At 38.5% G+C, this 16,787-nt stretch overlaps 1 protein-coding gene and 1 pseudogene across 1 annotated transcript in view; one reads left to right on the top strand and one right to left on the bottom strand.

The window, feature by feature from the left end:
* The window catches only part of HERC2 (HECT and RLD domain containing E3 ubiquitin protein ligase 2), a 439,756-nt gene that overhangs the window by 172,832 nt on the left and 250,137 nt on the right, over window positions 1-16,787 (top strand). Inside the window, exon 35 of the mRNA XM_006898588.1 lies at window positions 16,215-16,402. Coding sequence (XP_006898650.1) covers window positions 16,215-16,402 — 188 coding nt within the window. The remainder of the gene's footprint in view (window positions 1-16,214; window positions 16,403-16,787) is intronic.
* Window positions 1,669-2,569, bottom strand: LOC102850533 (annotated as a pseudogene).

Raw genomic sequence — 16,787 nt, 5'->3', positions numbered from 1 at the left:
TTTGCATATGAGTACCTTATCAGATATATTATTGCTAATATTTTTCTCCAATCTGTGGACTTTCTTTGTAAAAGTTTTTTGATCATGCAAGATTTTACCTTTTTTTTTTTTATAACCATCAACATTTATCAAAGTTTATAGAGTTTCCAGAGGCATGTAGAAGATAGTATTACATCCAGAAAATCATTCAGTATTGAGTATTTTAGATTATACATGTATTAACTTATGTTAAAGTTGAAAAAAGGTATTAGAATAGAAAGATTCTAAGATAGAAACTTAACTTTCATTTAATATTTAAAAATACTTACTGCTTAGTTTCCCAAAATATTAATTATTATTCCAATGGTAGCCAGCATTGCATTTTTTAATAAGTGAATCCAAATCAACAATAAACAGATAAGTGTGTATCAAAACTGAGAAATAATTATTTGTGAATGCTTATGTAATATTTACACACACAAAATATTATAAGGTTGCATCCTTAAATTGCATGTTTTGACCTTTACGGTTATGACTGGATGTTGGAAATTGTAAAATTTACAAAGAAAGAACAAAACAAAGAGAGCTCTTATTGCCAGACTGTGTGCATAATTTCAGTAGATCTAAGTTAAATATAAATATATAGTGCATGCATGTCTTTATACAAATAGTCAATGAGTATTTGCCCAACCAGAAGTATCTGTTCTTTCAAATTGAGTTTTTGCCAATTATAAAGAAAACACACCTAAATACCCTTATTACCATTACAGAAATATATTCTCAAAATTAAAGACTTTTCTTTAGTCACTCATATACTAGAATGTCAATTAAACTGGTTATGTAATAGAGGGCAATAACTTTTCTCAATAAATTCTAAAAAACAAAAACCTATCTAGATCTAGTAGAAACAATAATGGATATTACTTAGAAATTGTTATGGTTAGGTATTATTGAGTTTTTAAGACTCATAGGAAAACAACGTAACAAAACACAGTCTGGTTTTGTTTCAAGTCATAGTACTGAGGGGTTTCCTACTTTTTGTTGACTTTTACCAAGCATGATGTCTTTTTCTAGGGACTGGGCCCACCTGATAATATGCCTAATATATTTGAGACAGGTAATTATCTAGTTCAAAATTATACTCATTAATTAGAAAAGAAATCAAGTTATCCAAGTTAAATTTTATCCCCTAAAGAATAGTTTCCTTATATCACTATTGTATTAAAATGAAAAAATTAGATCTAAACCACTTAATTATAATTCTACTCTTTTCTTACTAATTTCAAATCATGACTAAAATTGCAGTTTATGTAGGTGTATCCTCTTTTATAGGCTCATATCTAAATACCAACAAACATTAGTGGAAACAATCTTGTCCAGCTAGGCAAAATAATTCCTTTTTGCTTTGTAAACAATGACTTCTAACCCAGCTCAACTAAATTTTAAATTACAGATTTAAAAAACAGTATTCAAAGGGTATTTTTAAAAAAAGAGTATAAAATTTTGCTTTTCACAAGTCAGTGAAATTTTGCTTTCCTTTTTATAGCTATTTTGTACAATCCCTCCTGAGAAAAATAACCACGCAATTCTCATTCTTCCTATAAAAATGCAGATAGTCAAATTACACGAAAATCTAATGTGATACTGCCAGTTAAAGATGATCGGTAAACTAGCACCATAAGAACAATTCTAAATTTTAACACTGTTCATCAGTAGTTCCATTTTCCTGAGTTTGCATTTGTTCTTTGGCATGGGCTTAAGATATAATCCATTTTTGAGAAGATATTCCTTGCTGGGGTGAATCTGAGCACCATGTTGAAGCTGGAAGGAGCATAAAGCTTGAAGAGATCAAAACAAAAATCTCTAGTATGGACAGATTTTTCTCTATGAGGGAAAGAGCAATGGCTGCACACTCCAGTGTTGATAGGCAACTACTAGTTGGCTCCATTCGAATTACATATTGACTAGGAACATTAGGTTTTAATTGCACCTGTTTAGGAAGTCTGAATAAGGAATTTTTATGGAAGATAACCTTAGCTTGGCTCCATGTTCCATCAATTATGATGATTGCGGAAGGTGAAATAGAAGATTCTAATATAAAGTCTTCCAAGTTAGCAGCTTCTGGCCCTGGGGATAATATTGATGTACCAGAGTTTCGACAAACAGCTGAAAGTTCAGGGTCCCTTTCTTCACTGAAGCGACGGCCAATCTTGACTTTACATTTCCCCTGAGGGAGGCATGCTGCTAGTAGAGGGACTGTCCGAAACACTTTGCTTTCCTCTGCTGGATGTTGAATTATGTACAAGTGAGTAGAGATGTATAGAGGATGCATTGGTAGAAATGGACATAAACACACTTTCTGAGGATGGCTGCAGCGGCAGCACTCCAGCCTCCGCTCGGCTGGCTCCACCTGTAGTTCCCAAAGCCCGTCTGCACTGGCGCCTTCCGCCTGCGCGCCTTCAGTAGCCACTCCCGGCACCGCGCCTCCCTCCTGCTCCTCCTCCTCCTCCTTTGAAGTCTGGCACTTCTAGTCCCTCGGTGGCTGCGCATCAAGGTTTCTGGACATTGGCGCTTCTCTTTCCGACTCCATGGCCGAACTAAGCTCCTACAGTGGTCAAGATTTTACTTTTAAAAGGTCTCATTTATTTATTTTATCCTCTCTTGGTTGTGCATTTCTTTTGTTGTGTTTGAAAGTCTATTTATCCTATTGAGTAGGGCTTCTAAATTTGTTCCTATTTTTTTCTCTGATGATCTTTATAATTTTTCGTTTTATGTATAGGTCACTGATCTCCCTTGAATTTGTTTTTGTATATGGTGTGAAATGTGAATCTTGTTTGGTTTTCTGCCAGTAAGACACCTGGTTTTGGCATCACCATTTGTTTAAGAGGCTTCTGTTTCCCCATGTAAAAGATGTCTCCTTGGCAAAGATGAACTGACTATGGATGGAGTGATTTCTATGTTCTCAATTCTATTCCATTTGTCTGCATGTACTAGCTGTACTAGCACCATAATGATTTGATTACTATAGCTGTGTTTAGTAGGTTTTTTGATCAAGGAGAGAGATGCTTCATACATTGTTTTTCTTTTTCAGTAGAAGTTTGCTGATTTGGGATTTCTTTCCTTTTCACATAAACTTGGAAATTGACTTTTCCATTTCCTTGAAGAATGCCATCAACATCTGTGTTGGGGTTGCATTGACTCTTTACATTGCTTTTGGTAGAATTTTCATTTTCATAATGCTGAGTCTTCCTATCCATGGACAAGTCTAAGCCTCTCTTTGTTTCTTGTACTAGTATTTTGTAATTTTTATTAATAGGTTTTTTTGGTGTCTCTAGTTAAATTTATTATTTATAAACCAAGTATTTTATCTTGTAGCATTGTAATTGGCAATGTTTTCCTTCTTTGTGTTGTCTCTACTAATTTAGAGAAATTGAGACTCAATGTCAAGAAGACAGATTCTCACCAGTGGACCAATTGGCAACATCAGTCTGGATGATGAAGAGATTGAGATTGTTCACAGCTTTAGTTTGCTTGGCTCCACGGTCAATACTCTTGGCACCAGGAGGCAGGAAATTAAAAGACGTATTGCGATGGGAAAGTCTGCTATTAGGGACCTTTCCAAATTATTGAAGAGCAGTGGTGTCTCTCTGGAGACTAAGGTGCGTCTGATACAGGCCATGGTCTTTGCAATCACTTGTTATGCGTCAGAGAGTTGGACAGTGACTAGGGATGATTGAAGGAGAATTGATCCCTTTGAGCTGTGATGCTGGAGTATTGAGGGTACCATGGACTGCTAGGAAAACAAACAGATCCATCCTGGAGAGAGGCAAGTATTCTGAGGCTCCGTCTAACATACTTTGGACGTGTTGTAAGGAGGAACAGGTCCTTGGAGAGGGACATCATGCTTGGTAGGGTGGAGGGACAGTGCAGGAGGGGAAGGCCCTCTATGAGGTGGATTGATTCAGTGACTGGGGTAATTGGGATGGGTGTATCAGAGATGGTGTGATTGGCACAGGACAGCAGAGTTTAGGGCTGTTGTACATAGGATCACTATGAGTTGCAGGTGACTCGATGTCACATAACAACAGCAGCAGTTGATCTTTATATGTTGCATCCTGCCACTTTGCTGAGTTTGTCTACTAGGGCCAACAGTTTTCTTGCTGAGTCATAAAAGTTTTTTATGTACATTATTATATCATCTGCATATAAAAATACATTTATCTTCATTTACCAATTTGGATACCTCTTACTCTCTTGCCTTATTGCTCTTGTTAGGAGCAATAATGCAGTCTTGAATAGGATCATAATAGTGGATATCCTTGCTTTGTGCCTATTTTCAGGGGAATGGTTTCAGTCTCTGTTCAGGATGACACTGGCTATTGGTTTAGCATTTATGCTCTTAATTATGTTAAGGAAATTCCCCTCTGTTCCTATTTTCTTGAGCTTTCTGTCAGAAAGGGGTGTTGCATTAAGCCAGAAGTCTTCTCTGCATCGGTTGAGGTGATCTTATGATGCTTGTTCTCTCTTTTATTGGTGTGGTGGATTGCACTGATTGCTTTTCTCATGTGGAACCATCCTTGTATGCCTGTTAGGAATCTAAATTTGTCATGATGTAGTATTCTTTTGATATGCTGTTGAATTTTATTAATCTGCATTTTGTTAAGGATTTTTGTGACTATGTTCCTAAGGTATATTGGTTTATAGCTTTCTATTTTGGTTCTATGTTTGCCAGGCTTTGCAGTTAGGGTTAAGCTTGCTTTGTAGAATGGGTCTAGGCTTGTTCCTTTTCTATTTTCTGAAATAATTTAAGTAGACTTGGTGATAGTTCTTCTCTGAATGTTTGATAAAATTCACCCTTGTAATACAAACCACATCTTTTTGTTGTATGCTGTTGGGAATTTTCGTATGACATGCTCAATTTCTTCCGTTGTGATAGGTCTGTTCATGTGTTTGATTTCAGTCTGTGTTTCTTTGGGTAGGGTGTGAGTTTCCAGAAATTTTCCATTTTTTCTAGATTTTTAAGTTTGTCGGTGGTTTGTGTGTTGTTATTTTTGAGTCAGAACTAACCCATAGGAGACCCTTGTTTTCAGAGGCAGTAAGTCTTAGGGGAGGTAATTACTCATCTTTCTCCCATGGAGCAGCTGGTAGATTTGAACTGCATAGTTTTGGGATTGTGGTGTAGCGTCTTACTTGTAATATAGCTATAATAATATTACATTATTATACTTTCATTTCCATTGATTCTGTTGATGACACTCATTTAATTTCTTACTGGAATTGTGTCTGTTTTATCTTTTCCTTGTTAGGTTGCCAGTGAGTTGTTGGTTGACCCTGTCTATGAACCTTGTTCTAAGAATCTTGTTGATAGTTTCTGTTGTTTTTTCTATTTTTTCTATTCCATTTATTTCTGTTCTCCATAATTTCCTTTTTTTCCTAGAATTGTGAGATTTGTTTGCTGTTCCTTTTGCATTTACTTGACATATTTGGTTAGTTGATTTTAGTTCTTTACTTTTGATGTGTTTGTTTCTATAAATTGATCTCAGAGTTGTTGTTGTTGTTGTTATGTGCCATTGAGTTGCCTGCGACTCAGTGCTACAACAGCCCTAAACTCTGCTCTATTCTGTGACATTCTTATTGTCTCTGACACTCCTACACCCATTACCCGAGTCACTGAATCAGTCCATCTCATCGAGGGTCTTCCTCTCCTACACTGTTCCCTCCATCCTCCCAAGCATGACATCCCTTTTCAAAGACTGGTCCCCCCCTTGTAACATGTGCAAAGTATGTCCAGCAATGCTTCAGAATTCTTGCCTATAAGGAGTAACCTGGTTTTACCCTCTCTAGGATGAACCTGTTTGTTCTCTTAGCAGTCCATGATATATTCAATACTCTTCTCCAACACCACACCTCAAAGGCATCAATTCTCCTTCTATCATCCCTAGTCATAGTCCAGCTCTCTGATTCATAGCAAGTGATTGTAAAGACTATGGTCTGTAGCAGGTGCACCTTGGTCTCCAGACTGACATCATTGCTCTTCAGTACTTTGGAGAGGTCTCTGACAACAGACTTTCCCAAGACTTTTTAGTCATTTAAATTCCTGGCTGCTGGTACCAAGAGTAATAATTGTGGAGCCAAACTAACTAAAGCTGTTTATAATCTCAGTCTCTTCACCATCCATCATGATATTGCCAATTGGCCCAGTGGTGAGAATCTTTTTTTTTTCCCTTGATACTGAGCTTCAGTCTGTATTGAAGGCTGCAGTCCTTGACCTTCTGGAACAAGTGCTTCAGATCCTCCTCAGTTTCAGCAAGCAGGGTTGTATCATTTGCATAATGCAGATAGTTGATGAGTCTTCCGCCAATCCTGGTGCCACATTTCTCCTCATGGAGTCCAGTCTCTTCTCTTTGAATGGCTGGTGGATTTGAACTGCTGACCTTTTACTTAGTAGCCCAGTATGTAACCCATTGTGTGATTAGGGAGCTCTTGATCTCTGAGTACTACTGTAAAAAGAACAAGAGCCGTGAGGAGATCAGGTTTGACCTTTACCATCAATCATCACAAAGGGGAACTGTTTCATCAACACCACCAGCAAGAGGAAACCAGTTTCCTTGAGGTCAGCCTTGTCTCCCACACCTCTTTTTACTAATTCCAACACCAGTCTTCACTGCTTTACTAAGTCCAAAATCTGATGCAATAGCTCATACATCAAACATATAAGGAAAGTCAAAAGGCTGTAATTGAGATAACCAGCAAGTCAGGATAGCTTCCATATTGTGCTTACAGGCCTCTCAGCCTTGAGCTTTGTGCCTTTAGGCCAGTGTTACTAAGTATTCTGCCAGTTATGGCTCTTCTCCTGTCTGCCTTCTCCTCAAGTCCTCCAACAAATGTGGGCAAAGGCTTCCAGCTCTAGTTCACGGTGTGGTAGCAGTCCCAGGTCACCTCTGTCTAATGTTAGGTCTTTGATTCTCTGCTTCAGCCATGGCTACTGCTTCTGTAGGTCTGGCTGGTGCAAGAGTCTCTGGCCCTGAAGTGTGTACATTACATGCCTGCTGCTTCTTTGCTCTTGGTGACACTCTCCAAGTCTGCTGCTGGATTCACTCAATTTAATGATGAGACTAGCTAATCCCCTTGTGGATTAGCGAGAGTAACCATTCTCCTTGTGGAATGGCTAACACACCTTGTTCACACTTTCCCTTCCATCCAGATGGTAAAGTCAGAAAATGGGTTGGGAAGCCATTTTGAACAGTAAACCCTTAATACCACAGTGACTTTTTCTCTATCCCAGAGGTTTTGGTATGTGGTGGTCTCATTCTCCTTTGTTTCAAGAAACATTTTAATTTCATCTTGTAATTTTTTTTTGTTGCCCAGTGGTGATCAAGCAGAGTGTTACTTAGCTTCTACAAGCATGAGTTCTCCCCCTTTCCCCTTATTTTCTTCCTATTGGTTTCTAATTTTATACTATTGTGGTCTGAGAAGATACTTTGTAACATTTTCATGGGTTTTTTTTTTAATTTATTGTGGTTTATTTGGTGATTTAACATATGATCTGTTCTGAAAGACTGCTCATGTACACTGGGGAAAAATGCATGTTGAACTGTTGCTGGGTGCATTGTCCTGTACATGTCTTTGAGGTCGAATTGGTTAATTGTATAGTTTTAAGTCTTATAGGTATTTGTTGAGTTCCTTTCTAGTTGTGTTGTCTTTCATTGAGAGTAGTGTATTGAAGTCTTCTAGTACTATTGTGGTGTGTTGTCCGTTTCTGTCTTCAAATCTGTTAACATTTGTGTATTTTATAGCTCTTTCATTTGGTGTATAGAGAATAATTTAGGTCATGTCATCTCTTTCTTTTGACCCTGTAAAGAGTGAATAGTGGCTTGTATAGTGTCCTTCTTTGTCTCATGCAGGTTTTACCCTGAAGTCTTTTCTATAGAATTAATATTACTACTACTATTTAGTTTGTTGCCATTTGCTTAATATCTTTTATCCCACCCTTTAATTTTTAGTTTATTCTTATTTTCAAATTTTTCTTGCAGCTAATTGATGAGTTGGTATTTTAATCCAGTTTGCTACTTTCCCTCCCTTAACTGGTTCATTAAATCTATTTGTATTCAGTGTTATTACTGAAAGGTAAGTTTTTCTTTGGTTCTTTTTGTGTTGTTGTTAGTTATCTACTTATCTATCTACTTTTCTGTGGTGGCTACTACTACGTAGGGACCCAGGGAAGCAGGCTCAGAAAGCATTATTGGATTTGAGGTGTCCAGTAGCCAAGAGAAAATAAACAAGACTTGAATCATTTGCTTCAGAAGATCAAAGAATACAGCCTTCAATATTGATTGTATTTCAGCGTCAAAGGAAAACAAATTCTCAGCATTTACATGGTTGATGGAGAAAAGAGAGCAGTTGTTACTTGGATATACATTCATTATCTGTGGTATCAAAAGTTATGAAATCAGCAGATGTGATATATTGGAAAAATTTGCTCTCAAGGATCTTTTTAAAGTGTTGTTGACCAAAGATGTTAGCTTGAAGAAGTAACTTAGAAACCTTTAAATGTACAAAATAGTTAATTATAATTGTCATTGAACTTTTTTGTGCCAAAATTCATGTCCTAAGATATATTCTTTCATGAGAATGGCCTATACATATTGCCTGTTTCCTAGAAGATAAAATTAACATCTAGGCTTAATTGCAAGATTAGAAATGATCCACTACTTTCAGCCTCCAGCTGAACCAACAATACAAGATTTCCTAAAGGATGATCTTTTCACTATTAATCTGTTAATCTAAGAGGTAGAAAAAAATGTAGTTTGCACTCTTAATATCATAACATTCCATTTACCTCTAACATTTTGATTTGTGATTATCTCAAGTGGCACAGAGTAGGACTGCTCCATAGAATTTTCTTGACGGCAGTCTTTACCAAAATAAATCAACAGGTTGTCTTCTCTGCTTCCATTGGATGGGTTGAACCATCAATCTCTAATAATCAGTGCAGACTACTTGCCGCACACAAGGAACCATCTTCCATAGAATCTGTTAATATAGATGCTAGAAACATAAAATTAGCAAAATTAGGATTGCAGACAGGTCCATAAAAAATAAAGAAGTGAAATGAATTCCTGAAAGAGGTAATAATGTGTGCAAAACCACAAAGAGTTTGATGAATGAGGCATTTCCTGAGAACGTTATGATAAGCCTGGAGGATACCCATATGTGAAGGTAGTAAACAGTGAGGTAGGAATATAAACAGGGAACAGCCTGTAAGGTTGATGGAGGCCCAGAAATATGGACCATTTTAAGACAAGAATGATTTTGTCTGGTTATTTATGGAGTTCCTATAGGAGGTTATGAAGGATTTGAGGGGGAGGGAGGCATCCTTCCCATTTTAGCATACTATGTCTTCCCCCTCTCTACCAGACTCAGTGGGTGAAAAATGAGACCAATGTCTAGTTCCTTTTTCTTCCTAAATGACCTAATTCTCTGTTACCAAAAGTAATTGAGTATTCCTTATTAATATTTCTCTTAGCTTAAGTATATTTTTGTTTCTATAAGCAAAAACATTAGTTAAAATAAAATATTAATGTGTATAATTTTAGAATGTTAATTTTTTATTGTGTTAAAATATATATAAAAATATTTGCCATTTTTACCATTTTTTTTGTGTCCCATTCATTAGTAATCATTACATTCATCATGTTGTGCAATAGCTCTACTAATTATTCCTAAAAGCTTTTCATCATCCCAGATTTATATTTAGTACTAAAGCAATAACTCCCTTTCCCCCCCCCCCTTTTGCCAAGGTAACAACTAATAACTTTTTTATCTCTGTGCATTTGCCTAATGTAGGTATTTAATATAAGTAGAATTATACTGTATTTGTCATTTAGGGCCTGATTTGCTTCACTTAGCATCAGGTTTTTTAGTTTCACCTGTATTGTAACATGAGTCATAACTTAATTTCTTTTTATGACTGAATACATTCCATGTCTAGACCACATTTTGTTTCTCTGTTGATGTGTTGATCACTTAGGTTGTTCCAGCCTTTTAGCTATTTTGCATAATGTTGCTATGAACAGTCTCATGAAAGTATGTTTGAGTCCCTATTTCCAATTCCTTATAGTATATACTTAGGAATAGAATTGCTCAATCATACAGTATTTCTGTGTTTAACCTTTCTTTTCTTTTCTTTTTTAAGAAACCACAAAATTCTTGTATTCATTTTTCCTGATAAATTTAGAAAATACAGTTTTAAACATGGACTGCACAGAGCATTTATTTTATGTTATTGTGCCTTATATTCTAGATAAAAAGCAATCTTTAAGTATTTTATATAATTAAATAATTTAAAATGCTATGAGGAAATTGTTATGTATGAATGGGTCATCCACTGAAGGAAAAATAAGAAACTACAAGAAAGTAATAATAAAAATAAATAACACATTGCCATTGTGTCAACTTCATCTTATCACAGCTCTTCCAAACAGAGCAGAACTTCCTTGGGGTTTCCACTTGGGGTTTGACCAATGAGAGCAGGGTGCAGGCTTGCTGTCTTTGAATATTCATGGGGTTTTTTTTGTCTTTAAAAGAAACATTCTCCTAAGTAGTACAGCACTGTAATGTTATTTCTCTGACTTGAGGTAACCTTGGATTCTATGATACCGAATGGTGTGTCATAATACCATAATGGTTGGTTACACATGGTTGGCAATGTTTGGTAGAGCTCACTTATGACAGGCATGGAAGCAGGAGTGGCTTCCACTTCCTAAACATGCCTGTGGAAATTCTATGAACTTAGAAGAAGGACCATGGTTCTTTTGTTTGTAAGGTTGGTACTAGATGGCACTTAAGAACAATATATAACACAAAAGCCCTTGTCTCCATTTTGGAGTTGAATAGAGCAGCTGGAATCTGTAAGATGGTGTTTTTGTTTTGGTTTAGGATTTGTGTGGATTGTTTGGTTATTTTTACTTAAGCCTCTTGTTTAGAGTTCACAAGACCTCCTAGGGGGCCCTTATATTTAAAAGTCGGCCCAGAACGATTATAGTTTAATCCCTTGTTACTATATTTTGGAGGAACTCTGGCCAGTTTCGTGTGAGGAGGTAATCTGGGTTTGCTATGACACTGAATCTTTTGAAATGTCATAATGGAACAACTATGCCATAGGTGTGCCATACGCTATAATGGCTACCCATCATGGGCAGTGTTTGGTAGAACTCCCAGATTGATTCAGGATGGGCAGTGTTTGGTAGAACTCCCAGATTGATTCAGGTTTGGAAGCAGGAGTGGCATCCGCTTCCTAAACCACATGGCTCTGAAAACTGTGAACTTGGAGAAAAATATAGAAAGGCTTCAGGCCTTTTGTTCATAGGTTCGCTATGAATCGTGCTCGATTTGATGACAATAAACAATAGCAACATTGTAGGCTATGATTTTTTGTGGACAGTGATGAAGATCAGTTTTTGGAAGATCAATGAAGTATGTTTAATGATAATGCAGCATTGTTGTTGTTGTTATGTGTCGTCAAGTTGCTTGCCACTCATAGCAGCCCTGTGTACAACAGCCGTAAACCCTTGTCTGTCATGCCAATATCACTGTCTCCGACACATCTACCCCATTTGCCCCAGTCACTGAATCAGTCCACCTCATAGAGGGTCTTCCCCTCCTGCACTGTCCCTCCACCTTCACAAGCATGATGTCCCTCTCCAAGGACTGGTCCCTCCTTGCAACATGTCCAGAGTATGTCAGATGAAGTCTCAGAATCTTTGTCTCCAAGGGGCAGCCCGGTTTAACCCTCTCTAGGATGAACCTGTTTGTTTTCTTAGGAATCCGTGATATATTCAATACTCGACTACAGCACCACGGCTCAAAGGCATCAATTCTCCTTCTATCCTCCCTAGTAATTGTCCAGCTCTCTGACGCATAATAACTGATTGCAAAGATCATGGCCTGTATCGGGTGCACCTTAGTCTCCAGAGCGACACCATTGCTCTTTAGTACTTTGGAGAGGTCCCTAACAGCAGCCTTTCCCATCACAGTATGTCTTTTTGTTTCCTGGCTGCTGGTGCCAAGACTGTTGACTGTGGAGCCAAGCAAACTAAAACTGTGAACAATATCAATTTCTTCATCATCCATGCTGATGCTTCCAGTTGGTCCAGTGGTGAGAATCTTTGTCTTCCTGATATTGAGTCTCAGTTCATATTGAAGGCTGCAGTGCTTGACCGTCTGCAGCAGGTACGTCAGGTCCTCCTAAGTTTCTGCAAGCAGGTTTGTGTTGTCTGCATAACACAGATTGTTGATGGATCTTCTGCCAATCCTGATGCCACACTGCTCCTCTTAGAACCCAGCCTCCCAGATTATATGTTCTGCATAAGGCATGGAGATAGGACGCATCACTGGCATATGCCCTTCCCAATTTTGACCATGCAGTGTTTCCTCTCTCTGTTCTGATGCTACCTTCTGGTCCAAGTGTAGGTTTTGCATTAGCACTATCAAGTGTTCTGGGATTCCCATTCTTCTCAGAGTCAGCCACAGTTTGTTATGATCAACACAGTTGTTTAACACACAGCATTGGCATCATCAGTGAAACACAGATATATATTCCTCTGGTATTCCCTGCTTTCAGCTAAGATCCATCTAACATCAGCTACAATATCCCTAGTACCATGACCCCTTCTAAACCCAGCCTGGACTTCTGGCAGTTCTCTGCTGATGTGCTGTTCCAGTCGTTTTTGGATAATCTTCAGTAGATTCTTGCTTGCATGTGAAGTCAATGATATTGTCCTATACTTTCCATACTCTGTGGGGTTACCCTTCTTTGGGATGGGAGCAAATATGGATCTCTTCCAATCAGTTGACCAAGTGGTCTCTAGATTTCTACCAAAGGAACACAGGTTTTCTTGGAGGAAGTGCATTCAGAGTGCTCCTTAGAAGCATGTGTTGTGAAACGTAGTCTCATATACTTGGAGCATAAAAAACAGCACATACAGAGAATGGTTGAGGTTCATTTAAAAAAAATTCCTCAAACAGATGATTGACACAGTCACTACAAAATGGATTTAACCATAACTGGATTGTGATGATGAGGCAGGGTAAGGCAAGATTCTGATTTGATGTTTATAGATTTGCTATGCGTGGTAGTTGAGTGAGTGGTGCCTAACAGCAGCAACTCTCGGTTGACTCACCCAAAATGCACAGTGAGTTTTGATAACACATCTGAAATGGTTTGATAACACACCTGTAATGATGATAGTAAGTTCATCAGAGACTCACCTCCCAGAGTATTTTACTGACCATATGAGCCTCCATCTGGCATGTGTACCAACTATACAGTACCATAACGAAAGTTTGTTACTTTTCCATTGTTAGGCAGGCATCAGAACAGAGCAAGGAAATAGTGCATGGTTTAAAATTGGGACGGGTGTCTGCCAAGGATGTGTCTCATTTTCAACCTATGTACAGAACAGATTATCTGGGAGGCTGGCCTCTATGAGAAGTGTGGCATCAGTATTTGTGCAAGATTCATCAACAGTCTGAGTTATGCAGATGACACAACCCTGCTTGCTGAAACTGAGGAGGACCTAAAGCCCTTGCTGCAGAAGGTCAAAGACTACAGCCTTCAATATGAATTGAGATTCAATATCAAGAAGACAAAGATTCTCACCACTGGGCCACTTGGCAGCATCAGGATGGAGAGAGAAGAAAATGAGATTATTAACAGCTTTAATTTGCAGGGCTCCATAGTCAACACTCTTGGCACCAGCAGCCAGGAAATTAAAAGACATATTGCAGTGACAAAGTCTGCTGTTAGGACCCACTCCAAAGTACTGAAGAGCAATGGTGTCGCTCTGGAGACTAAGGAACGCTTAATACAGGCCGTGATCTTTGCAATCACTTGCTATGCGTCAAAGAGCTGGACATTGACTAGGGAATATAGGAGGAGAATTGATGCCTTTAAGCTATAGTGCTGTAGAAGAGTATTGAATACCATGGATTGCTAAGAAAACGAACAGGTTCAACCTAGAGAGGGTTAAACCAGGTTGCTCTTTGGAGGCAAAGATTCTGAAGCTTCGTCTGACATAGTTTGGACATGTTGCAAGGAGGGACCAGTCCTTGGAGAAGGACATCATGTCTGGGAGGTTGGAGGGACGGCTCAGGAGAGGAAGACCCTTTATGAGGTGGATTGATTCAGGGACTGGGGTAGGTGTGTTGAAAACAGTGAGATTGACACAGGGTAGTTCAGTGAATCTCAGGCAACTCAATGACACATAACAACAACTGGCATTTTAAGTGATTGTTATTGGTTTTCCTGTGACAAAATTGTGAATGAGTGCCTTTGTTATTTAAAAATTATATTTACATTTAGCTTTTCTTAGTATTGTTGCTGTGAAGTGGTGTTGAGTCGAGTACAACCCCTTGTGGCCCAGGTTACAACAGATCTGAACGCTAACATATTCTGTGTCATTTTCACACTTCCTGATACACTAGAGCCCATTGCTTTAGTCACTGAGTCCAGTCAACCTAGTTGAGGGTATTTCTCTCTTTTGTTGACCTTTTCAAGATGATGTCCCTCTCTAAGGAATAGCTCCTTCTAGCAACATGCCCAAAGAATGTGAGGCAAGGCTTCAGCATCTTTGCTTCTCAGGAGCACTCTCGCTGCACTTTTTCCAAGACATATTTGTTTGCTTTTTTTGGCAGTTCATGGGAGATTCATTATTCTTCTCCAACAGCATAGCTCAAAGACATCAACTGTTCTTCTGTCATTTTTATTCATTGTCAAGCTTTCAGATGCTTAGCAAGTGATCAGAAAGACCATGACCCGAATCAGATGCATCTTAGTTCTCAAACTGACTATTTACTGCTCAATAATTTGGAGAAGTCATGATTACAGACTTTCCCAGTGTAATACATTTCCCCGTTTCCTGACTGCTTGTTCAAAGGGTGTTGATTGTGGATCCAAGCAAGATTCAATAGTTGACAGCTTCAGTCTTTTCTCTGTCATGTTATTGCTTCTTGGTCCAGTGGTAGGAATATTTGTTTTCTTGACATTGAGATGCAATCATATTGAAGACTATATTCTTTACTCTTCTGCAAAAGTTGTTGTTAACCGGACACAGAAAGAAATCAGGGACACGAGGAAATGAATTATGAAAAAGAGGAAGGCTTGGACAGAGGTCCTCTCATAGCTTAACATTGTGCCCCTTTCTTAGTCTTCCTGTGGTTTTTATTTAGCCTAAGCCAATAATCAAAAGAGATTCCTATCTCATGAGGCTGTATTTTCCTTATATGTAGTTGTCGACAGCATAACAATGGCTAAGCTTAATTCTCAGGTTGCAGAATGGTTTCAAAGATAAGGTATTGTCCTCTCATGTGGGAGGCTGGGAGGAACCTTTCTGTTTGCAGAGTGCATCCAGTATCTCTGGGAGGGTGGGGTGGCTGGGCAAAATTCTCTGGAGAGGGTGCTCAGTCCTGCTTGCACTCTGATCTCAGCTGTGGTCCTGCTGTCACTATGCTGAGCTATCTGCAAAAAGCCCTTCAAGTTCTCTTCACTTTCAGCAAGCAAGGTGGTGTCTTCTGTATAACACAGGTTACTGATGAGGCTTACCCTTATCTTTATGCCATATTCTTCATAGGTGCCAGCTTCTTAAATACTTTGTTCAGCATATAGATTGAATAGATATGGAGAGAGAATACAACACTGATGCACCTCTTTCTTAATTCTTAATTTTAAACATACAGTGTTTCCTTGCTTTGTTGGCACAACAGCCTCCTGGTATCAGTATAAGTTTCGCATGAGTTCAATTAAGTGCTCTGGGATTCCCATTCTTCCCAGTAATGGCCTGTTATTATCATCCACACAGTCACATACCTTTGCATGGTCAGTAGACATCAGGATCTCTCTGACATTGGTAGTGATATCCTGGGTGCCACGACCTCTTCTCAGTTCTGCTTGAACTTCTGGCAGTTTTCTATGTACTGTTCTAACCTGTTTGCTGATCTTCCAGAGTAGGTTGTTTGCATATGATATTAATGATATGATATTAATTTGTAATTCCCCCCCCTTTTTTCAAATCCTAGATCTTAGCAGTAAAATGGTTTGTAGTTTCATTTTATAAAGTTTTTATTGTATCCTTCAATATAATCTCCATTAATGCCATGACTGTTTATCTATCTGTATGTTTACAGTTAGGAAATGCTATTAACTCATGGCCTCAACTCCTGTTCTTCTGTTCTGCTAGGCCCTAGTTCTGACAATGTAGAAGAAGATATTAATGCTTCTGCTCAAGGAGCCTCTGCCACTGTTCTGGAAGAAACAAGGAAGGATACAACTCCTATGCAAGTCCCTGTGTCAGGGCCTGAGCTGGCAGCCATGATGAAGATTGGAACAAGGGTTATTAGAGGTGTGGACTGGAAATGGGGAGATCAGGTACGCCAAGGTTTCATTAACACACTACTCACACATGAACCATTTTCTATATCTTCTGATTTATATGAGATTTAGTGAAGGAGATGGGAATAAAACATAAGGTGCAGGATATGTGCAATTGATAAGTATCATAAGATGATAGAGTTCATAACTTTTGACCAAAGTAGAACACACACTGTTGTGGGACTGTAAAAGGGTGACCTTTCTTCAGAAAACTAATTGGCACTTGGTTCATTTGATTTGTAACCGGAGTAAGTGGTGGCATGAATAAAAGGGGAATAAACCTCCTGAATGACAGTAAGCTCTAAGGCAGGCATGAAGGGATGTGATCTGTAGCCAAATTTCTAGCCTGATGCTTCCAAATTTCTGTCAGATCCTATGAGAT

This window comes from Elephantulus edwardii, unplaced genomic scaffold, assembly GCF_000299155.1.
Source record: "Elephantulus edwardii isolate Elephantulus edwardi_28Jun2011 unplaced genomic scaffold, EleEdw1.0 scaffold00234, whole genome shotgun sequence".
NCBI lineage: Eukaryota > Metazoa > Chordata > Mammalia > Macroscelidea > Macroscelididae > Elephantulus > Elephantulus edwardii.
The sequence above is the reverse complement of the archived record's forward strand: the minus strand, read 5'-3'. Positions and strand labels throughout refer to the sequence as shown.